Source organism: Mesoplodon bidens, assembly GCF_964165515.1.
Source record: "Mesoplodon bidens genome assembly, chromosome: 16".
Lineage (NCBI taxonomy): Eukaryota > Metazoa > Chordata > Mammalia > Artiodactyla > Ziphiidae > Mesoplodon > Mesoplodon bidens.
This window is the reverse complement of record NC_138173.1, coordinates 67,636,927-67,661,783: the sequence shown is the minus strand read 5'-3', so window position 1 is coordinate 67,661,783 and position 24,857 is coordinate 67,636,927. Positions and strand designations below refer to the sequence as shown.

Below are 24,857 nucleotides of genomic sequence, written 5' to 3'. Positions count from 1 at the left end.
TTTTTTTTTTCTATTTTCTGTGTATTTATATCTAATTAAATCCAAACTCTGCCACATGATTAAATCTCTTCCTATTATGTTCAGATTCAAGGTTTTTTTTTGTTTTGTTTTGTTTTTAAATCAATTTCATCTTCCTGGAGAAATCTCTCCAGGAGCCTTCCTATCTGTTCAGGTCAGGGCTTTTTGCCCTCTGGCCTGGCACTGAGTGTCATCCTGGGAATCCCCCTGTCTCTCTTCGACACTAAATCTCCTTTCTCAGTAGCCAGCGTCTTCCTCACGTTTCTCTCTTTCACTTTGGTGTATCACGTCCTCTTACATCTTTCTGGAAAAGGGAACATGAGCAGTCATTGTTTTAAAAAACTTTGTTTGAAAATGCCCGTATTCTACCTTCAAACATGGTATAGGCTTCAAGACTGGAAATAATTTTCCATCAAAATTTAGGAAGACATTGCTCCATTGCCTCTAGTTTGCTGTGTGGTTGTATTTTAAAGTCATTCTCATATAAGATCTTTTTTAAATAACCTGTTTCTCTCCCTGGATTTTCACTTCGTCCCACATGTTCTGAAATGTCCTCAGAATGTTTTGGTATGGGCTCATTTTCATGTATTTGTGTTAGGCACAAATATCAGTAGGTCTTTTTTCTTTTTTTTTTTCATATTTATTTATTTATTCGGCTGCGCTGGGCCTTAGGTGCGGCACGCAGGATCTTCGTTGCCACGTGCGGGATCTTCATTGCAGCATCTTTAGTTGTGGCACGTGGGATCTAGTTCCCTGACTGGGGATCCAGCCGGGGTCCCCTGCGTTGGGAGCGTGGAGTCTTAACCACCAGACCACCAGGGAAGTCCCAGTAGGTTTTTCTCTCGTGCCAGGCCCCCAGGAAGAATCTTCTAGTCTCCTGCCTGCTACAGAAGCACTGGGAGAAGCGAGTCAATTGGGAAAGACCACGCTCACAACTTCCAGCTTGGAGAGAAGGTGAGGAGAGCGGTGCAGGCTGTCTGGGGGGTGAACTGGAACTTTCTATGAAAAAAGGGCTCTCTGGCCACTTCTGTGCCCCACTAGTGACAGGAGAGACTTCTGGAATGTAACCTTTTGTTGCCTTTTTGCTGGATGGAAAGAGAAAAGAGGAAATGTTAAGCACCCAGAGTTAATTATCACTATCATTAACAAACAAAAAAAAAAATCCAAGGACATTTCAACACAGGAGAGAACAGAAAACGTGAGTCAGACAAGATCTTCTGGGGGAACAGGAGGAGGCTGGAGTGCCGTGCACCATTTTACAGGCTCTTAACCCAAAGCCAGAGTTTTTTTTTTTTTTTTTTTTTTCTGCGGTACGTGGGCTTCTCACTGTTGTGGCCTCTCCCGTTGCGGAGCACAGGCTCCAGATGCTCAGGCTCAGCGGCCATGGCTCACAGGCCCAGCCGCTCCGCGGCATGTGGGATCCTCCCGGACCAGGGCACGAACCCGTGTCCCCTGCATTGGCAGGCGGACTCTCAACCACTGCGCCACCAGGGAAGCCCTGTTTTGTTTTTAATATTCATTTATTTTTGGCTGCATCTGGTCCTAGTTGTGGCACACGGGATCTTCACTGAGGCATGCAGGATCTTTCGTTGCGGCACATGGGATTCTCTCTAGTTGTGGTGTGTGGGCTCCAGAGCACGTGGGCCCTGTAGTTGCGGCATGCGGGCTCTCTAGTTGTGGCACATGGACTTAGTTGCTCCGCAGCATGTGGGGCCTTAGTTCCCCGACCAGGGATCAAACCTGCGTCCCCTGCATTGGAAGGCGGATTCTTAACCACTGGACCACCAGGGAAGTCCTGAGAGTTTTTAAAAATAAATCTTTTCCCCCTCGTCTGCTTGGCTGAGCCGTTGTGGGGAGGGGAGAAAATGGATTGGAGGTGGGCAAGTCTGGGCATGGCTTCTGGGAAGAGGGGCTACACTGACCACAAGCAAGTGTTTGGGGGAAGCAGAACTGTATTAATGAAAAGTGATAACCACGCCTGTAGCCAGGTCTCAGCGATGGAGTGTCTTACCCAGGTGCTGAATCACCTCTTCTCCCCCAGGGAAGCCAGGTGAATGCTCTCAAGGAAACTAAGACCCCTGAGCCCCCCCACACACACACACACACTGACCTCTCTGAAGACGCAGAGACGTGTTCTGTGCGGAGAGAGAGGCAAATGCCTCTGCTGAGGTGAGGGAACCCAAGCCCGGGGCGTTTAGCCAATCCATACCAACAGGACAGAGCCCAGGCCAGCCATCCAGGACTCCTCAGAGCCCAGGGAGTCCTCTCCTTTTTCATGCCATGATGGTAGCCAGTAGGAACAGGCTCCAAACAATAATTTGCAGCAGCAGAGAAACAGGTCTCAGTTCTGGTGGTGGGGAAGAAAGAAACACTTACTACCCCGCCATCTTTGTGCAGATAGAGGGTTTAGACAGAGCCACTCAGGCTGGGGACGAGCAAGATGAATAAAAAAAGGGTGACACAGCATCTGTGCAAACACTATAGGGAAAAAAGACAGTAGAAGAACCCATTCAGGTAGAAAAGTTAGGTTAAAGAAAAGCACACCGGGACTTCCCTGGTGGCGCAGTGGTTAGGGATCCGCCTGCCAATGCAGGGGACATGGGTTCGAGCCCTGGTCCGGGAAGATCCCACATGCCGTGGAGCAACTAAGTCCGTGTGCCATAACTACTGAGCCTGCGCTCTAGAGCCCGCGAGCAACAACGACTGAAGCTCGCACACCTAGAGCCCCTGTTCCGCAACAAGAGAAGCCATGGCAATGAGAGGCCTGTGCACCCCAACGAAGGGTAGCCCCCCTCGCTGCAACTAGAGAAAGCCTGCGTGCAGCAGTGAAGACCCAATGCAGCCAAAAACAAATAAATAAGTTAAAAAAAGAGAAAAGCACACAGTATCTTAATTATTTTGTATCGAAGCAAAATCATCTCAATAAAGCAAGACCTCAAAGATGAAACAACAGAATTAAGTGAAAAGGGAGATTGCAAAGCTGAGGAAACAAATTGAATATCAGAACAACAATTTCTGAACTAATAAATTAGAAAAGCAATAGAATGATAATTGCAGTTGAGAGTTGAAATCACAGACATCAAGGAAAGACCTGCTCTGATCTCAGAGAATGCAAAGGGAAAAAGGAGAGATTAGAGCAATTAGACAAGATACAATGTATTTAGAGGACCCAAAGGACATTTGGTGACTGAAACAGAGAATTCAACAAACAGAATGTATAACATGTTTAATGATATTGAGTGAATCGTCCTTAAATGATGAAGAACCTAATCCACAGCTCAGAAGGCACAGTCAGGAAAACTCACAGGATGACTGATGGGCACACAGATATAATTGTGTGTGTGGAGGGGTAATTTTTATTTTGAAACAATTCCAGACATACAAAAACATTTCAAGAATAAAAAAGAACTCCTGTTTTAAATATTTCACCACATTTCCTTGATCACACATTTATCCATCCATCACTTCACCTTATTTTCTGATACATTTCAAAGTAAGTTACAGACATCAGTACACTGTACCCAATACAATTCGGAGTGCATATTAACGAGAGTTCAATATTTGTGTACATTGCTTTGAAGTAAAATTAACACGCAGTAAAGTGCTCACATCTTTAGATGCTATTTGTTGAGTTTTGACAAATGCATAAACCTTTTACAAGATACAGAGTATCTCCGTCACCCCAGAATGTTCCCTCGAGTCTTTGTTGGTCCCTGTCCACCCAAACTGGAGAGGCAGAGAAGCATGGCCCCAGGCTCCCTGAGCACCAAGGATGCTCACAGCACAGACCGGGGTGTGGCCAGGCCTCTCTGGACTGAGCGCCCGGGGAGGGCTCAGGCCTTGGCCAGCTGCTGCAGCACTGAGAGGGACCCATACAGGATGAACAAGGGCTTCTCGGCCTCCAGGTCTCAGGTCCCCTTGGGGCTGTCGGGAGCCACCCTCAGGCTTCACTCCTCCAGCAGGCTGAGGGTGACGGCCAACCCCTCTACCTGCAGCGGGGTGAGAAGCTTGGGGTCCAGGGTGAAGGGGATGTTCCAAGGGTACTTGAAGTTGGGCTCCAGGATGCTCTTCACCTGGAAGAAATGAGGTCAGATGTTGCAGGTCAGCCTTTGAGATCGGGAGACAAAACCTTCTGTCCTGAGAGCCAGGGGCCTCACAGGGTCATGGAAGAGGCAAAGTCATGGAGTCAACGGGACCAGGAGTCTCGTCCTGTCCTGTCCTGTGATCAGTGTGATCTTGGATATGTCATTGGAAATTGTTGCGCTTTGGTTCTTCAGCTGCTAAATGGTGATACTAACATTGACCTTGCAGAATAGTGGTGTCTGGAATTACATGTGTATGTGTACGTGTGTGCAATGTGTGTGTATGTGCATACGTCTATGCACACATATGTACTCATGTATACATGTATGTGGAGAGAGAAAGAGCAATTTGCAAGTGGTAACTGTGTGAGAAAAGCAGAGGTGTTTCAGATCCCCTGAGCCCCCCAAACTTGTATTCCTCTTTTAGAACTGTGGGCGCTGTCTGCTGGGGTTGCCATGGAGACAGAGACCCCCCTGAGGTAGACTCACACCCACCGGGCTTGCTCCCCAGAGGGAGAGGCAGCCGGAGAATTCCCGGTGGCCACATGGGATCCTTTCTCCCCTCTCAGCAGAATCTTATGTCACCTCTCTTTCCTCAGGATCATTCTTATCCCTGGTTCCCTCACCCCCATCCCTGGAGGCTGGCCCCTGGGGATTGATTTCTTACCAGCTCCCGCTGCTGGAGCAGGACCCTCTTCTCCATGGACCAGGCCAGTAGCTCATGTTGGGTGTCACTCAGCACTGGGAACGAGGGGGCATTTGGGGAGAGAGAGTGGTGAGGAGTCAGATTTTTCTTCCCTACTGTGAACTAGGAGACCCCATGAGGGGAGAACCCGAAGGCAGAGGAATAAAACCCGTTCGACTTGAAAGTCAAGTTCCCTCCTTCTGCTCTTGGGATGGTCTCCAGGATGCTACGTAACACGGGCCAGGGGGTGGGATTCTAGGCTGGAGCCTGGAATCATCCACACCCATTGATAGGTTGGGTGAACTTGGGCTGGTCTTTCTAGATCCCGGGCTGGTTCTGTATCATATGGTGAATTTATCTTACTGACCTCTCCTGACCTCGGAGAGGGGTGTGATGTGAGATGAAGACCATGGTATTAGATGGGTTTTAGAGAGGTGGGTGGCATCTAACCCCGTCCTTTTTGGGTCTAGAGGCCAAATTTGTGACATTCCCATACTTCCCTCAAATCACTCTTACCCAATATGGGTTTAAGGAGGTAAATGATGTGCAGTCTTAACTTGAGCCATAGATTTCTTGAGTCCTCTTGCATCTCACTTAGGAAGGTGCCACCAAAGCTGTCCAGATGATCCAAGGGGCCTTGATCCAACTATAGGAAACCGGTATTATTAGTAATACAACAACAACAATAATAGTAATAGCAATAGTGATGTTGTTTTGCAGTTTTGCCAGTATCTTTTGAGTCTACAAGTGATTAACCAAGGTGGGAGGGGGCGGGATCTTCACCTCCCCCCAGATTCCAAGCAGCTTCAGCATGTGGGCTGCATGCCCTGGACCTGGTCATTGTGCCTGGACCAGCGTTTGGGACCCCCTTCTGCAGCCCTCCTTCCCCATGTATCTTGGCAGTCTATCTCCTAAACCTGCCCCTTCACCACTTTGATCAGCCTTAGGTAGAGTGGGACCCCCCCGCCATGTCCATGAGGTCCTGCAGAGCCTCTCGGTCCTTGAGCCTGGCCAGGATATTATGGAGAGTAGCATCCTGAATGTCCTTTGGGAGCTGGGCCATTGCCTCCATTTCCCTGGAAACCTCCTTTTGTAGGTGCTTGAAATCTGTCCTCAGGCATCAACATCAACCCGAAAATGGGGACAGTTCTCTGATTAGAACATCCGTGGTGTGATAAGCCAGGCACCTCCATGTCTGTCGTTTATCTACCAACCAAAAGCATCTCTGCAGACGACACGTTTGAACTCTGGGGATGGAGCTATCATAATAGGCTAAAAAGATGGGCAATCCTAGTGCTGTGAAGGGACCCGGGGGTGGGGGGTAGAAGGCAGGGAGGAGAGAAGGAGATTCTGGAAAGAGGTCGTGGGAAGTGGAAGAAAATCACCAAGTGCTCTTTTCTGGGACACGTCTAGAACAACGTGGATTCTAGCGTTGGGCTCTAGAGATGAGACTCTTAGGTGCTCTGGGCTCAGTTTCCACATCTGTTTAGTGGGAAGGTTATGAGGATTAAATGAGTTCATGTATGTAAAATGCTTGGGGGAGTACCTGGCACACATGAACTACCCTCCTTATCATGTAATTCTGCCTGTATCGTCTATGACCGCACAAAATTAAGCAAGGAATGGAGTTGGGGGTTCTCTGCTTCTCCTAGGAGACTTCAGGTGGCCTCCAGCTGATCTGCTGAGAGGCGGAAGTCCAGTGAGGCAGACGTTTCTGTTTGGTCCACGGCCGTATCCCCACTGCGCAGAATAGTGCCTGTTGCCCAATAAGTCCTCAACGAGTGTTTGTTGCGTGCATGCACGAATGAATGAATGAACGAACGGGGCTGAACAAAGCGTCCATTTGGAAGTAGAGCTCAGTCTTGTAAGTTGCATGCAAGCCACCTTTTGGGTAGTTGGCTTTGCAGTTTCCCACCCAGGAAGTCCCAGCTTTCCTCTTAATAAACACTGACCTTGGCCAGTGGGTTCCCGTATTCTTCCTGGAAAGAGAGTCACAAGTGATCATCTCCCTTTCTCATCCCCCGACTTTACTTTTGAGACATTTTGGAGAGTCCTGCCCTCCTAACGCCTTCTCCCTTTTGCTTAACCTCTTCCTGCCCCCATCCCCGTCTGTCCCTCCCCCTCCTTGGTCGTGTGGAACCCCTCCCATTCCACAGAAACTAGGGCCAGGCCCCGGGGCAGCGGTGGCAAAGGCAGGGGCCATCTGCCCTGCTCTCCAGACGTATGTGTGCCATTAGGACCCGTCCCCCATCCCAGCAAACACACACTCACCCATTGGGAGGATGGGACCTCTCATGGTGCCTAGAAGAGAAATTAAATCCTTACCCAAGAGTTAGTCTCTGAAGGCACTCGGTGTCTCTGACCCTCTGACCCCTACTTCCCTGACCCCCGTCCCCTTTCTGTCTACCCCTTCCCTCCCAGGGGACCAGACCCAGCGACTTGGGTAAGGACAGCAGAGGCAATCATGTGGCATTCTGGTTGTGACAAGAGGCCTCAGGGAGGGATCAGACCCCACTTTCCTGGCTGTAAAATCACCCACTCACCCATCGCCCATTGCAGCTGATGCTCTTCTGGAAAGATAAACAGAAGGACTCACTCACCAAGAGTTAACCTCCGCTCCCCCAAGACACACACACATGCACACACGCACGCATACATACACACACACACACACACACACACCGGTATTCAAAGGAGAAATGTGCCTTCCTCTGTGGCCCCAAGAGTCTATGGCTTGTGAAAGACAGAAGCAATTGGCGGGCTGTGGAGGAGGTTAGTTTCCCTCTCGGTCTGCTGGCTGAGCCCCTTGCATGGCTCTTATTAGCATCCAGAGGGGGTCAGAGGTCAGGGGGGCCTGAGGTGTAGGCAGAGAACCTGCCCAGCTCAGGAACTCACCTCTGGAAAGGTTTTCTGCTTATCATCATCTGAGATGAAAAGAATGTCTGGATGGGGAAGAAGCCAGGTCAGGGGAGCCCAGGTTATTCCTCTGGATCCTTTCACATCCCTATACCTGTAGTCCCCCCCTCCCACCCCCAGTTTCCTCCAGATCAGGTGGGGCAGCTTTCCTCAGTGTGGCCTGGGGACCCCTTGCATCAGAATCACCTGGGATGATTGTTAAAACTCAGAATCCCTGACCTCACTCTGAATCCTCTTTCTGAAGAGGAACCTGGGACCTCCTATTTTATTTGTTTAGTTTAGTTTTCATTTCATTTCATTTTCCCCCTAGCTTGGTTGAGATATTAATGACATATAACATATGTAAGTTTAAAGTGTCCAACATGATGATTTGATACATGTATGCATTTCAAAATGATTACCACAATTAGGTTAGTTCACACTTCCACTCCCTCACATAATTACTATTTTAATTTTGTGTGTGATAACAAGTAAGACTTACACTCTTAACAACTTGGAGCATATAATGTTATTGGCAGTTGACATTAGATCCCCAGAACTTACTCATCTCGTAACTAGAAGTTTGTACCCTTTGACCAACATCTCCCCGTTTCCTCCACCCCCCAGCCCCTGGCAACCACCATTCTACTCTGTATGAGTTTGGCTTTTTTATCTTCCAAATATAAGTGAGATGATACGCTATTTGTCTTTTCTCTGTCTGACTTGTCTCGCATAGCATAATGCCCTTGAGCTCCATCCCATGTTGTGCAGAAGTGGCGTGGAGTCTGCATGGTAAATAAGCACCTAGGGCTGGCAATCATTATACACTGTGACAGTGTATCGAATGATCTAACATGATGTTAGATGGTAACATCATTCAATCCAACAGGAACATTATACACTCCGCCTTTATAAGGAAAGGAAATGGGCTTCCTCCCTCCTTCCTGCAGGATTGTCTTCCCATTGCCCTTCGTCTTACTCTCCTCAAAACTCCTCCCTCACCTGTCTGCTCCCAATCCTGCCCTCACCCGGGGTGATATCCAGTTTCACATGAGAAACGTGCAGAGCCCTGAGTCTTGCCTAACACCAAAGATTAAGTGTTTGTCAGGGGACAAGAGCCCATGAAGGAGGCAGAATGGAAACGGTCCCGTAAATGGAGACCCCATAGATCATGGCGTCGTCCTGTCCGGGGAGAAGAGAGTGCCAAGGAGAGAATAATCAAGTGTGTGTTCCTTGGTGATGTACATGGGGTAAATTCACTGGAGGACAGACTCCAGTGGGTGCCAGGGAGGGGGTGAGGACACAGGGTGTAGGAGATTCTTAAGGAATTTCTATGAGGGGCAAGCGGGTGGGAGGAGGGGATCACTGGAGGAGGAGGACACTTGGGGGAGGGGTTGACAAACTGGCAGAGACCCGATCGTGTGGTCAAGTCATGGGGAAGCATCCAGGTGACCTGGAGAGGATGAGGATAAGCTTGTGTCCATCACTTTGTCAGACATTTTTCTCTAATCTTCACATCAACTCTGGAGAGATGGTCTCATTTCCAGTATACAGATGGGAAGGCTGTGTAAGAACAAATACAAATTAAAAATATGAGGCTTAGGGCTTCCCTGGTGGCACAGTGGTTGAGAGTCCGCCTGCCTATGCAGGGGACACAGGTTCGTGTCCCGGTCCGGGAAGATCCCACATGGCACGGAACGGCTGGGCCCGTGAGCCATGGCCGCTGAGCCTGCGCGTCTGTGCTCCGCAACGGGAGAGGCCACAACAGTGAGAGGCCCGCGTACCACAAAAAAAAAAAAAAAAAGGCTTATTTCTCCCAGTTGAAAATCAGCGAAGAGATTTCCTTCCCCTCCTTTTCCTTAGAAGCTTTATTTTAGAAAACTTGGGTAAAAGTGTAAGCTCTTTCTCCTCTCTTGGAAATGTATATAAATCCTTTTGAAAACTCAACTTTAGGACCCAGGAACGTCTTTCTCAAGGACCTGAGAACTATTCTTTGACGTGTAAGCACCTAGTATCACCCCTCCCGGTTTCCGTGGAAGGGCAGGACCTAAATTCTGTGGGCACGTGCTCCAGGGTACAAGTCAACTTCCTCTTGTAAAAGTTAAAAGTTTGTTTTTCTTCTGGATAAAACCAGTTAGCTAACAGGTGGTCACTTCGATTACCAGGTAAAGTCAGGATAAACTACGTGTGATAGACGGTTCTATCAAGGTTTCTTACTGGAGGACTAGTTATTATTTATCTTGAAAATAAGTCTGTGTAATTGGTTGTATCTGCAGGGCTATATATGAAAGGGTAAGATTTCTTTCTGTTTTTGCAGTCTTTTAGTGGATTGCTTATGACATGCACCACATTCTGTTTTAATGCTTATTCAGTGATAACATTATTTTCTTTCTCTATTCCCTTCGTGGACAGATTTTCTGGATTGGGAGATTCTAATCATATTTCCCCGACAGCTGAAACCCAATGAGGGATTCACATTTTTACCAGTTACACAGCAAGTGCTCTGGCAAATGACTGATCTGTTATGCACATTATTTCCCTTTTTGGTTTGTTATGAGGATTAAATTAGTTCATGTAGGTCCAATGTTTACTGCACTGGACAGCATTGTAATGTTCCTTCTCTTCACCCTTAGGCCTATTTTGTTAATATTAAGCAAGCCACACTCGCCCCCTAGTGGTCAATACATGTCTTGCAGGCCTTCTGTGAGGTTAACCTTTCATCTAAGTTCATCCTGTTCATACTTTCCAACACTTGCAAAAACACGATATTGTTGAAAATGAGGATCCGTTTTTCTCCTCCCTTAATTAAAAGCACTTCATCATCCCTCATGACCTTTAACAATACTACCTTCTCCTGGTGCCCTCAGCACAGCCTCTGACCTCTGACTAACTCTTGGGTGGGGAATTTAATTTTGCTTCTAGGCGCCATGAGAGGTCCCATCCTCCGAAGAAGTGAGTGTGTGTTTGCTGGGATGGGGGATGGGGTCCTAATGGTCCGGAGAGCAGGGCAGATGGCCCCTGCCTTTGCCACCACTGCCCCGGGGCCTGGCCCTAGTTTCTGTGGAATGGGAGGGGTCCTAGGAGGTGGAGGGATGGACCAGGATGGGGGCAGGAAGAGGTTAAATGAGAGGGAGGTGGTGGTAGGAGGGCAGGACCCTCCAAATATCTCAAAAGTAAATTGAGGATGAGGAAAAAGATGATTACTTGTCTTACTTGTGACTCTCTGTTCAAGAAGAATATAGGAACCCCTTTGGCAAGGTGAGTGTTTATGAAGAGTGGACCTGGGGTTTCCTGGGTGGAAAACCATAAGACTGATTTCCCAACTTGGAGATGAGCATGAAAACTGAGATGACTCAGGAAACTGAGTCCTACTTCCATGAAACAAACATTTGTTGAGGACTCGTTGTAGCTGGGTTTTTTTTTTTTTTTTTTTGAGTATAGCCATCCTGGTGGGTATGAATTGGTATTTCATTGTCATTTTGATTTGCATTTTGCTGATGGCTTATGATGTTGAGCATCTTTTCAAGTTCTTATTTGTCGTTCATATTATATCCTTTGGATAAATATCTAATCAAATCTTTAACAATTTGATGATGGGATGAATATTTAGAGTGATGTAGAACAAGACTGGGTAAGGGATCTGACCCAGCTGGGTTTAAGTTTCTGGCTTGTGCCCCTGGGTTCTGTTAGTGCTATGCTTTGAGAAGCAGTGGCTGACAGTCAGGCTTGGGGGAGGAGGATCTTTTATTAGTTTTGGGGCATATTGAATTGGAAAAGCCTGTGAGATATCCCAGGAAAGTGTCAAATAGGTAGCTTGAAGTAATGGTCTTGGAGTTGAGAAGTTGGGTTGATGGTGTGCATTTGGGAGAGATTGCTCTGTAAATGGTAATTGAAGGCATCAGGATAGGTGAGGTTGATCTAGATCTAGAGGCAGTATATGGAAGAAGTGTACCTGAGACCATTTCTGAGGTTCCCCCAACATTTAAGGATGGTTGGAGAAGGTTGAACCAGGAAAGGAAACTAAAAATGAGGTGGTATGGTGGGCAGAATTTTTCACAGCGGTCCCCAAGATTCCACGCCTTGGTCCCCAGATCCTGTGACTGTGACTTCACTCATGGGATTATGTTATGTTATATGGCACGGCTGGTCTTAAAGCACAGTGCTATCCTGACGGGTCTAACCTAATCAAATACATCCTTAAAAGCAGAGAATTTCCTTCAGTTGATGGCAGAACAATTCAAAGGAATTCCAAGCATGCGATGGATTCCACAGCTGTTGCTAATCTTGAAGATGGAGGGGCCACGTGAGAAGGAATATGGGCAACCATAAGGAGTGGAGAATGAGGCCCCAGCAGACAGTCGGCAAGGAAATGGGGACCTCGGTCCTACACCCTCAAGGAACTGGATTCTGCCTGAATGAGCTTGGAAGCAAATTCTTCCCAGAGCCTCCAGGACCTTGACACTGACCTTGTGAGACCCTCAGCAAAGAGCCCAGGCAAGCTTGCCTGGAATCCTGATCTACAGACTGTGAGGTAATAAATAAATGTTGCTAACAAATTGTTAACAAATTACCACCAGCTGCTAAACTGGTGGTAATTTGTTAAACAACAACAGAGAACGAATGCAGATGGCTAAAGCTAGGAGGAAGCACCAGGGAGGAATCACCCATGTTGTGGAAGGAGTGTTTTTCAAGAAGGAGAAAGTGGCCGAAAGATCTGAATGCTGCTGAGAAATGTAAAAAAGTGAATTAAACACCCACATGAGATTTAGCTTCATGGATGTTGTTTGGGGAGGTTAGCAAGATCTGTCTGTGTGGAGTGATGGCCCCGAAGTCTCGTCGCCGTGGACTGAGAAATAGTGGCAGGTGTAGATGTCTCTAAAGTTCCCTTCCTGTTGGTGGAGAAAAGAAGATCATTATAAGGCAGTAAGTAACTTGAGGGGGTTGAAGGGTTGGGTGAGAACATTTTCTTCATTTGAGCGAGATTAAAAACTGATGGGAGGGCTTCCCTGGTAGCGCAGTGGTTGGGGGTCCGCCTGCCGATGCAGGGGACACGGGTTCGTGCCCCGGTCCGGGAGGATCCCACATGCCGCGGAGCGGCTGGGCCTGTGGGCCATGGCCGCTGAGCCTGCGCGTCCGGAGCCTGTGCTCCGCAACGGGAGAGGCCACAACAGTGAGAGGCCCGCGTACCACAAAAAAAACCCCAAAAAACAAAAAAAAACTGATGGGAACTATCAGTGAAGAGGGAGAGGTTGAAAATACAGGAGAGATGAGGGATACAGGTGAGTTATTTTGTGATTTTTCCTTCCTTTTTGTGAAATGAGTTTTTTTCAACTAGATGATTTCTAGTTATTTCTAAGGTGCTCCTGTTCTGTGATTATCGTCTTCACTTTTAGCTAAACTCTCGTTCTTGCTTCGGCTCTCACAAATCTTTGGGAACTTCCTTCTGTTAAAGTCAAACGTTTTATATTCTGTTGACCATCTCTCTTGCTCCCCAAATACATTCCAGGGAGTCCGTAGGGGTGTGTTCCCTCTGAATGCTGCAGGGGAGGATCCTTCCTCACCTCTTCTAGCCTCCGGTGGGCACTGACAGTCTTTGAAATTCCTCGGCTGGTGGCCGCATCACGCTGCTCTCTGACTCCATCTTCACACGGCCTTCTTCCTTGTGTGCCTTTGTGTCTCTTCTTATAAGGATACCAGTCATATTGGATTTAGGGTCTACTCTTATCCAGGATGGCCTCTGCTTAGCTTAACTCATTACATCTGCAAAGATTCTGTTTCCCAAATAAGGTCACATTTTGGGGGTCCAGGTGAATGTGAATTTCCTGTCTTCGGGGAAGTGAGCTTTCCTGACTTCAGGGGCCACGTGGGTAAATAAACCCGTGAAGGGATGTGCATGTCTGTACCGGGCATGTGGGAGAGGTTGGCAGGAGACTGAGGAGATAGGGGGTGCCTCCCATAAAGCCACTTCAAACACTGCTCTGGACATGCACACACAAAACCTGAGCTGCTGATCCTAGGTTTGCAGGCTGCCAGTTGTGGACCCCTCATGCGCCAGAGGAACAAATCTGTCCCAAGCAAAATTTGTCTCCCAGTTTAAAGTCACTGGAGACTCTGGCTGCTGGTGGGGGAATGGGTCAGAAGGGTGGGGAGAACATTGAAGAAGTTTCTCTAATTGTCCAGGCACTAGATGGTAGGAGCTTAAAAAGGGAATATACCGAATTATAGTTTAAATAGACCCCCGGAAGACCTTGGAGTGTAATTTTGTTTTTTGAAACTTTATTGGTATATAAGATTACATCTTTGTGGTTCATCTAATGAAAGACGGTGACTGACAATATTATCTCACGCATTTCCAATTTATGCCAGAGGGTGGCGGCATTGTCAAGCAGCTGGAAGCTTGCTGGGGATGCCAGGCTTCCCTTCCTTTATTTGCTTTGGGACCTACTGAAATAAAGACATCTCCTCAATCCCATCTCTGCTCTCCTGCCTGCCCTCCCCCACTTCTCCCTTCCTCCCTGCTGAGTTTACAGGGAATGAGCTGGGAGAAATGGGACAATGGCAGAGGGTGATAACACTGGTTTCTTTTTATATCCTCAGAATAGAATCTCCCTCTTAAATATGACATTGATTGTATTAAGTGTCTTCCTTAAAAAATCTGTAGGAGGTAAGACCTGAATTATGGGGGGAACTTAGAGCTATTTTCAGTGTTTCAGAGAAGCTGTGACTTGGTAAATAAAATGTCAACTGCTTATGCCGGGATTACTGTGGATTCTGTGATAAATCTGATTATTTCATGCTGAGCAAAAGCCTGGGTTGACAGCTTTAAATGTCTTTCAAGAAGCAGGGAAATATTATTTCTAGATAAATTCAGCCAGGCAATTAAACTCTTTCAAAATCTTGGAACCTTGATCAACACATAGGAAAGCAGGGGTGGTGAAAAATCTTGGGATTCACTGTCTTGGTAGAAACAAAGATTGTCTTCAAATACTTAGAGGACTGTTGTGACTGGTCGGTGGGGACAGATGTAAGGATCTGGGTTTGGAGTTGGACACACCACCTGCTTTGTGACCTCTGGTAGATAATTCACACTCTCTAAGCTTCACTTTTCTCATCTTACTGAATTGCTGTTGGATCAAATTAAATAAGGTATATAGGATCCTACCATGGCATCTAGCACATAGCTGATACTCAATAAGATTTCCTTGAATGAAATGAAATAATGACAATAGTAACCTGGAATTTTAGAGGCTGTATCCTTGGTATCATGGCCTTACGGAGACTCAAAAGCAGTGGGTGGGAAGAAGAGAAAAATGTGATTCTCTCTTTTGGGACGTTTACATTGCTATTTAAAAATTTTAGCTATTCGTGGATAATTGAGCATACTTAAAAATGTCCCCTCCCTCTGGAGTGGGACCGTGAGTAACTGGGAATCAGAGGCTAGATACTACTGTTCTTGCACGTTTCACACATGTAGTGGCATACACATCAGTTGTTAAAAAGAAAAACCAGCATCGGGGGGTCTTTGCATTTGAGTACAGTTAGCCCTCAATGATCTGAGATGGCTTGGAGGGCAAGTCTAGCTTTTAATCTGCATCGTCCTCATTGTCACCAAGGAAGCAAGACAGTGATTTGCTGCCATTATTCACCCTCTGTTATGTCTACGGATGTGTGTAGCCGGTCCTCAAACTGAGAGTCTCATCCTGATGATGGTGATGGGAAGTGTGTGGACCTGAATGTGGGAAATGCTGGTGTCCTGTCCTCTTCTTCGGTTTTGTTCCCGCCAGCAGAGGGCAGCAGAGTGGGCGCCCCACCTGCCTCCCAGGTGTGCAGGGAGCAGAGGCAGGAGTTGGTCTTCCAATGATGGCAGCTCAAGTCAGCAAGGTACTGAAGGGTTATCTCCTCCAGCTGGCTTTTTTTTTTTTTTTTTTTCCCCCAAGAAGCAAATTCTGGCATTTATTTTAGGTTACAGGAATAGTTTATTCCCATTCACTTTCAACAATCTTTAAGAGCCATCCAGCTGGCCTTTGTAAGCTTGAATGCCTCTGATGACTTTGCTTCAGGAGAACTTCAAGAAAACCCCCAAGTGGGATCTGAGACCTCAGTCTCTCTATTCCCTTTCCTTCTCGTGAGAAGAATGGATTTCTCAGGCTGTGCCCTTTGTTCATTGCTCTTACTTGGATACATCAACGCCTTATATTCCTTCTACATGTAGCTCCCTCTCACTCCAATTAGGGAGAAGGATTATACAAATTCTAACGACTTTTTCAATAATTTCTAATAGTTCCTTTTTTGATAATTATGCTAATGTTTCTTTGTTTAAAGCCCCCTTTTTTTATTGGTGAATTATGCTCTGTTTTTGTGTGTGAACCTGTATGTATAGGTTTTCATAAAAGATTAGGGACAAGCTTGTCATTAAATGAGCTGTTACCTATGGTTTACTGAGTGCACACAAGATGCTAGGTGTTGAGGACACAAAGTGAAGAAGACACCTTCAGGGAATCTATATTTTACAAGCTGTCATCTCAGAAAAGAGGAAAGATTATATTATCTATTGCTGTGTAACAAATCACTCCAAAACATAGTGGCTTAAAATAGCAAACATTTAATGTATGTTTCCCTGTTCCCATGGGTCAGGAATTTGGGAGTGGCCTTAGCTGGATGGTTCGGGCTTGGGGTCTTCCGTGTGATTGGAGTTGACGTTGGCTGAGGCCATGCTCATTAGAAGGCTTACCTGAGGCTGGAGAATCTGTTGTGAAGATGGTTCTCTCACATGGCTGTTGGCAGGAGGCTCGGTTCCTTACCATGTGGGCCAATCCATGGATGGCTTGAGTGTCCTCACAGTATTGCAGGTAGCTTCCCCCAGAGTGAATGATGAGAGAGAGAAAGACAGAGAGACAGAGAGAGAGGGAGAGAGAGAAGGGAGAAAGTTTTGATGCCTTATATGACCTACTCACACACTGCGAGTTCTGCCATACTGTATTTGTTAGAAGTTAGTCCCTATGCCCACCTCTCCTCACACTCCATCTCTTGAAGGGAGAGGTACCAAAGAATTTGTGGACCTATTTTAAAACTGTCACATAGATGTTTAACTATGTTTGTATCCATCTACCAATGTCACGATTCCCTCAAGATACAGAAGCAGACCCTTGTGCTCACATATTCATTCATTCATTTGTTCATTCATTCATTCAACAGGTATTCATTGAGCACCCACTACTTGCTGGCAATCCCAGCATAGAAACATAACTCTTTGTTTCGTCATTGGGACTCTGGAAAGAATAAAAAACTACTCTCAGCTTAGTTAAAAATTTGAAGAGCTATCATATAGAGTAACCAAGAAGTAGACCATCTCACCAAGGTAAGGGTGCACTCCAACCAGTTGCAAATTAAGAGTGCAAATGTACTCGAATCAAGTGTATGCTGGGTGGCTTTTTATTTTGGAAATCCTTCTGCTTTTGTAACGGTTGCCTAGCAACCAGAGCTTTGTTCTCAGTTCACACCAGGAGTGTTGGAACAGAGTTGCTCAATGGCATTAAAATTCATTGGGTTTCCCAAGCAGCAGAGAAACTCTGGATGCTGAGCCCTGTTGGTCACCTGGCCGTGCACAGGGTTGACATCGACGTGGGGAGACCCTGGAGGGAGTGGAGTTTGCCTAGGGTCGGGGGAGGGGTGTGCGTACAAGGCTGGTATTTCTCCTTGTGGATGGCTAAGAATGACATGATTCACATCAAAGAAAGGATAACACTTGTTTTCGAATGTCCTTGACACTTGCTTCTGCAGCACTTGTATTGATATGGGAGTGACACAGGAAATACAGCACGGCCTGTTTGTGAGTGAAACATTCTGCAGTTTCATGATTAAAAACTGTCCGTTTTGGAGATGCTGGCACATAGATAATGCAAATCCAGCTACTTCCCAAAATTTGCACTAACCCTAAACAAGAAAATCTTATTTTCCTTTTTTAATATGTTTTGAAATAAATGAAATCCAGTAAACAGCTATCGAGCACGTGCTATACGCAAGGCTCTGGATTAAATGCTGTGCAAAAAATGATAATGTTTGATCCCTCTCATTCATTTGTTCAATCAATGAAAATTTATTAAGGGTACAATTTGCCAGGTACTCTGCTCGGCGCTGGGAATATAGACATAAATAAAATTGATATATTTCCTGTCCTCATAGTAAGGCATTCTAGTGGGGCTCATGACATGATGGGAAAGAGAAAACCTCGTAGCTCTCCTGGGGAAGGAGAAGGGGAAAGGACTCCAATGGGTGGATGAGAATTGTGACAGCTACACAGGAAACCCAGAGCTGCCCAAATCTGCATTTCTGGAGGCTTTGCTGTGAACCCCATCCTCGAGTGTGGATTTTTTTTTTAATTGAGATATAGTTGATTTACAATGTATTGCCAATCTCCGCTGTACGGCAGAGTGACTCAGTTGTACATGTATATACATTCTTTTTAAAATATTCTTTTATGGTTTATCCCAGGAGATTTGATATAGTTCCCTGTGCTCTACAGTAGGACCTTGTTATTTATCCATTCTAAATGTAATAGTTTGCATCTACCGACCAAACTTTCAGTCCATCCCTCTCCCTTCCCCCCTCCCCCTTGGCAAACACAAGTCTGTTCTCTATGTTTGTGGCTCTGTTTCTGTTTCATAGATAGGTTCATTTGTGTCATATTTTAGATTCCACATATAAGTGATATCATGTGGTATTTGTCTTTCCCTTTCTGACTTACTTCACTTAGTATGATCATCTCTAGTTGCATCCATGTTGCTGCCAATGGCATTATTTCGTTCTTTTGTATGGCTGAGTAGTATTCCATTGTACATATGTACCACATCTTCCTTATCCATTCATCTGTCAGTGGACATTTATGTTGTTTCCATGTCTTGGCTATTGTGAATAGTGCTGCTATGAACATAGGGGTGCGTGCATCTTTTTGAATTATGGTTTTATCTGGATATATGCCTAGGAGTGGGATTGCTGGATCATGTGGTAATTCTATTTTTAGTTTTCTGAGGAACCTCCATACTGTTCTCCATAGCGGCTGCACCAGCTTACATTCCCACCAACAGTGTAAGAGGGTTCCCTTTGCTGAGGTGTGGATTCTTATGTAAGAGACTAGTTTACAAGCCACACCAGCCCAAGGCGCCCAGTTGGGCTACAGGAAACAAAAGGAAACTCTAACTCTCTCCCTCCCAGTGATTATGACATTACAGCTTCACCTCTTTTTTAAGTCCCTCCCTATCATTCAAGGAGGGCTCTGAAATTTCTCACTGAGCTTGCAAATTGCCATTCTCTGAACACCACAGGGCCTACAGTGGGGAGGCAATGCAGGCTTGTGAGCAAGGGAGAGAAATGATCAGCGGTGTCTTTAAGATGAGTTCACTGACAGGGAATAGAGTTACTCGAAGTGGAGTGAAATTGGAATTAAATACAATTAAGAGGCATATTGGACAGCTTTTTTTTTTTTTTTTTTTTTGCAGTACGCGGGCCTCTCACTTCTGTGGCCTCTCCTGCTACAGAGCACAGGCTCCGGACGCGCAGGCTCAGTGGCCATGGCTCACGGTCCCAGCCGCTCCGCGGTATGTGGGATCTTCCCGGACCGGGGCACGAACCCGCGTCCCCTGCATCGGCAGGCGGACTCTCAACCACTGCGCCACCGGGGAAGCCCTGGAGAGCTTTTTTTTTTTTACCTCTCTCTCTATCATCCATCTTTCTTTATATCTCGTTGATCAGCAGTCTTTCCCTATTTTGGGCAAAAGCTCCTCATTTTTGCTTTGGGGGAACCATCCTTCCTACTGAAGGTCATTGTGATTTGGGTGGGGCTGACCTGGAGCTGGGGTTAGTGGATTAGATCTGACTAATGAGAGCACACACATCAAATTATTCTCAACCCACAATAGTCATTTATAGAATGGTTGCTGGGACCCTGGGTGAGACACCTTCTTACGAAGGCAGTGGCCAGTTGGTAGGATGTAAGCCCAAAGCCATGTTTGCCACTGTATGGGCAAAGCATGGCTAAGAGTGAAGTCAACTCAAAGAATTAGATCAGGATGAAGTCAACTCAAAGAATTAGATCAGGGTGAAGTCAACTCAAAGAATTAGATCAGGGATAGGGAGAGGGAATATCTGCTAATGATGAGGCCTTGGATGCAGCCTTGCCTGAAGCCTATGTTCAGTTATACTAGTCAACAAATCACCTTCTTTATTAAATCAGTTTAACTTGGGATTTCTGACAGTGTCACAGAAAGAATCCCGGCTGACGTGGCAGAATACGTAACACAGGCGAGCAGTAGCAAGGCTTTAACAGAGTAAAGTAACTGAAATTAGGGAAATTTTTGAGAAGAGCTGCAAAGGGATACAGCAGATGAAGGAGAGAGGGAGGAGGCCAAAAAGATTTGGCGTCTTGAGCCTGATGATTAGGATGGTGGTGTCCTTAACTGAAACAACGAAGTCAGGAAAATGATCCGGAGTGAGGCAAAAGCGTGAGACCCATTGTAGATGTGTTGAGTTGCCAGTGCTGGCTGGGCATCCAACCTGGTAGCTGGAAATTTGGGACTGCAGCTAAGGAGAGAGACTATTTTTAAAGTGGGAGGAAATAGTTAAAAACAAAAACGTAATGAGTGAAATCACCAAAGAAGAGCACGGGGCTGGGTGTATTAGTCTGCTTGGGCTGCCATATCAGAACACCAGAGGCTGAGTGACTTAAGAACAGAAATTTATTTCTCATGGTTCTGTCTGAAGGCTGGAAGTCCAAGTTCAGGATGCCAGCGTGGTCAGGCCTCTGGTTTGCAGAGAGCACCTCCTTGCTTTCCCTAGGTGCATGTACGTGGAGGGGGAGGGGGAAGGGGGAGGGAGAAGGGATCTCCCTCTTATAAGGACACCAGTGTTAGCAGAGTAGGACTCCACCCTTATGACCTCATTTAATCTTAATTACCTCCTAAAAGTCCTATCTCCAAATATAGTCACAATGGGTGTTGGGGCTTCAACATACGAATTTTAGGGGGACACAGTTCAGTCCCTAGCATGTGTATAAGATGGGCCATGAATAGACCCAAGGAGAGGACCCAGGTTTAGGACTTGAGAGGGAAGAAGAGGAACCAGTGAAGGTGACTTCTTGTCCTGTGTGTGTGTGTGTGTGTGTGTGTGTGTGTGTGTGTGTGTGTGTGTGTTCCAGATCCCCTGGGATCTACTGCTCTGTGTCAGTCATTCTTTGAAGACAGTTCAGATGGCGCCTCTTCCAGGCAGTCTGCCCTGCCTGTCGCTCACATGCACATGAGGTTGGGCTTCCTAATACCTATTTCAGTTTCCCACAGTACTTACCACGTGTTTTTTTTTTGGTTTTTTTTTTTGCGGTACGCGGGCCTCTCACTGCTGTGGCCTCTCCCGTTGCGGAGCACAGGCTCCAGACGCGCAGGCTCAGCAGCCATGGCTCACTGGCCCAGCCGCTCCATGGCATGTGGGATCTCCCTGGACCGGGGCACGAACCCGTGTCCCCTGCATCGGCAGGCAGACTCTCAACCACTGTGCCACCAGGGAAGCCCTACCACGTTTTATTATCATTATGCCTATGAGTTTACTTCTGTAACAGACTTAGCTAGGATTCGAAACTAGGATTTGAAACCAAATCCTAGAACCCATGCTTCTCCCATTATGCTTTGCTGGGATGATTTCTAGCTTGACTCCAGTGCAAGGCAATTGAGACCCTAAAATGAAACGATGAATATGAAATTGCTTTGTAAATAGTGAGTTAATATATGATTATAAGCTGACATTCCTATTATAAGCCTTTATAATTTATGTTTGTGTATGTTTAAGGCGGCGTTATTGCAAATGGCCATAATGTTTGTGCATATGTTCATTAATATGTAATCATGTGTATATGAACACAGAATAGCATTCATATTTTATGTGTTTGGAATTATTCTTTTTTTAAAATTAATTAATTAATTTTATTTTTGGCTGCACGCGGGCTTTCTCTTGTTGTGCCGAGCGGGGGCTTCTCTTTGTTGCAGTGAACGGACTTCTCATTGTGGTGGCTTCTCCTGTTGCGGCGCATGGGCTCTAGGTGTGCGGGCTTCAGTAGTTGTGGTGCGCGGGCTCAGTAGTTGTGGTGCATGAGCTTAATTGCTCTGAGGCATGTGGGATCCTCCCAGACCAGGGATTGAACCCGTGTCCCCTGCATTAGCAGGCAGATTCTTAACCACTGCACCACCAGGGAAGTCCCTGCAATTATTCTTATAAGTATATTTATACATGATATATGTGTGATATGTATGATGTTTGTGTATGGGGGTGAATGTGTGTGTTTTTTTTTTTTTTTTTTTGTGGTATGCGGGCCTCTCACTGTTGTGGCCTCTCCTATTGCGGAGCACAGGCTCCGGATGCACAGGCTCAGCGGCCACGGCTCACGGGCCTAGCCGCTCCGCGGCATGTGGGATCTTCCCGGACCGGGGCATGAACCCGTGTCCCCTGCATCGGCAGGCGGACTTTCAACCACTTGTGCCACCAGGGAAGCCCAATGTGTGTGTTTTTATCGCAGTACTCTGAAAACAACCATCATGTTACTGGCTTTTAAAATGTACACTATTAAAGGGGAATTTAGGCAAAAAAAGAAATGTGGCATATGTCCTGGTATCAGAACATAAATACATTTGTAATCCTGGATGTTAATAATAATAGTTATTAAACTTTACTTTTAGTAAATTTGTGGGTTTTAGCCTATAAAGCATGGTCATGAGCACCCTCCTATTTGTTCTCACCACATCCCATGAGGGCGCTTGATTTGTATGTTGGGAGAAGCACATATTTTGACCGGGGAACTCACCGGGGCTTCTATTCTGGCTGCTGCCAATTTACTAGATTTGCTATTTTTATAATAGTTACATTTTATTATAATAGTTACATTGTTGAGTACCTTTTATGTTGAAGTTCTTTTACCTATTAATGTGTCTAAAGTTCATATGAACTCTCTAAAGGGTAGAGATTGTTATTCCTATTTACAGATGAGAGCACTGCCTCTCAGAGAAGTTATATGATCCATGTGGTCAGGGAACACACTTCGTGTGACTTGAATCCTTTTAAATGTATTAAGATCTTTTATGGCCCAGAATACCATCTATCTTGGTAGGTGTTTCATGTACCTTTGGGAAGAATGTGTATTATGCTGGTATCGAGTCGTGTTCTATAAATGTCAGTTGGGTCTTGATGGTTGATTGTGTTGTTCACATCTTCTGTATCCTTACTGTTCTAGCAAATCTTAAGAGACAGGTATTGAAATCTCAGTGTGGAATTGCCAGTTGGCTCAATAAGGTTTTACTTGGCAGAGTTTTTAGTTGCGATTGGTGGAGGAGATAGGCTGTGCTCAGCTTACTCCGTCTTGGCTGGCCCTGATGTTTTTCCTTGTCTTTTTCTTCTACTTGATGAGAAGCTCCATGAGGCAGGGTCTGTATGTTATTCATCATCGTCATTTTCATAAGGCGAACGATGCCACTGTTTAAGGATGTGGGTAAGGACCTTAACCTGCTATGATGAGCTCATTTTCATTTTTAATTGCAGTATAGTTGATTTACAATGTTGTGTGAATTTCTGCTATACAGCAAAGTAACTCAGTTATACATACATACATATATATATATATATATATATATACATTATTTTTTCATATTCTTTTCCATTATGGTGTATCACAGGATATTGAATATAGTTCCCTGTGCTATACAGTAGGACCTTGTTGTTTATCCATTCTATATATAATATTTTGTATCTGCTACCCCCAAACTCCCAATCCATCCCTCCCCCACCCCACTCCCTCTTGGCAGCCACAAGTCTGTTCTCTATGTCTGTGGGTCTGTTTTGCAGATAAGTTTATTTGTGTCATATTTTAGATTCCACATATAAGTGATATCATATGGTATTTGTCTTTCTCTTTCTGACTTACTGCGCTTAGTATGATAATCTCTAGGTCCATCATGTTGCTGCAAATGGCATTATTTCGTGATGAACTCATTTTCTAACCGGAGGATACAGAACACTTGATGCCACATGTGAACGCAAGTGTAGTTTGTGTGGATGATACAACACAAACGCATGAATTTTCAGCCAATTTAGGGAGAAAATTTGAGGTTTCATTCACACAACCCATTGAAACAGAATGATTAGACATTTTATGTAGGACTAGCAAATAATTTGGCACTATATAAATTATGAAATAAAATAATATAACTTACAGGAAGATGTGTGTTTTCAAAACCTCTGCTCATGCGAAGGTGCCTCAAGTGGCTTTTAGAGCAGCTTACTCACGGGTGGTGTTAACCAATGAGAACTCAGCTTCTCCAGCTCCATGCCGGTCCCACGTGCACAGTCACAGGTTTCCACCAGTCCTCTGCACTCAACATCCAGACCTGTTTATGTGGCACGTCCTGAGCAACGTAATAAAATGCAAAGCATAGTGACTGTATTTGTTTGCCAGGGCTGCCATAACAAAGCACCAGAGACTTGGGTGGGGGGCTCAAACATTTGATAGACATTTATATCTTCACAGTTCTGGAGGCTGGAAGTCCAATATCAAAGTGTTGGCAGGTTTGGATTCTCCTGAGGCCTCTGTCCTTGGCTTGCAGATGGCCATCTTCTTGCTGTGTCCTCACATGGTCTTTCCCTCTGTGCACGCACATTCCTGGGGTCTCTCTGTGTGTCCAGATCTCCTCTTCTTATAAGGACACTAGTCTGATTGTATTAGGGCTCACCCAACAGACTCATTTTAATTTCTCTAACAGCCCTGTCTCTAAATAAGTTATATACTGAGGGTCTGGGGGTTAAAGTTTCAACATACAAATCGTGGGGCGTGCAATTCAGTCCATAACAGTGACAGGTTTTATTTTATTTTATTATTATTATTTTTTGGCTGTGCCACGTGGCTTGCTGGATCTCACTTCCCTGACCAGGGATCTAACCTGGGTCATGGCAGTGAAAGCCCGGAATCCTAACCATTAGGCCACCAGGGAATTCCCAACGGTGACTGATTTAAAAAAAAAAAAATCAGAAAAGGATAGGATTATACCAATGACAAACAACAGGAATGAAAAAGACAGACGATGTCTGTCGATAAGCGTACAAAGAATAATTTTGGAAAAACGTAACTTACCTTCTAGATGCCTTTTGCCTTG

General features: G+C 45.7%; 1 protein-coding gene across 1 annotated transcript; it reads right to left on the bottom strand.

The window, feature by feature from the left end:
• Window positions 1-3,851: 3,851 nt before the first annotated feature.
• On the bottom strand, window positions 3,852-23,162 carry LOC308630040 (gasdermin-C-like; the record flags this gene model as incomplete). The annotated part of the gene is given in 7 exon segments (XM_081258422.1): window positions 3,852-3,926; window positions 3,930-3,965; window positions 3,969-4,091; window positions 4,768-4,841; window positions 5,302-5,431; window positions 5,753-5,892; window positions 23,066-23,162. Coding segments are annotated over 7 exon segments (675 nt in total).
• Window positions 23,163-24,857: the final 1,695 nt, after the last annotated feature.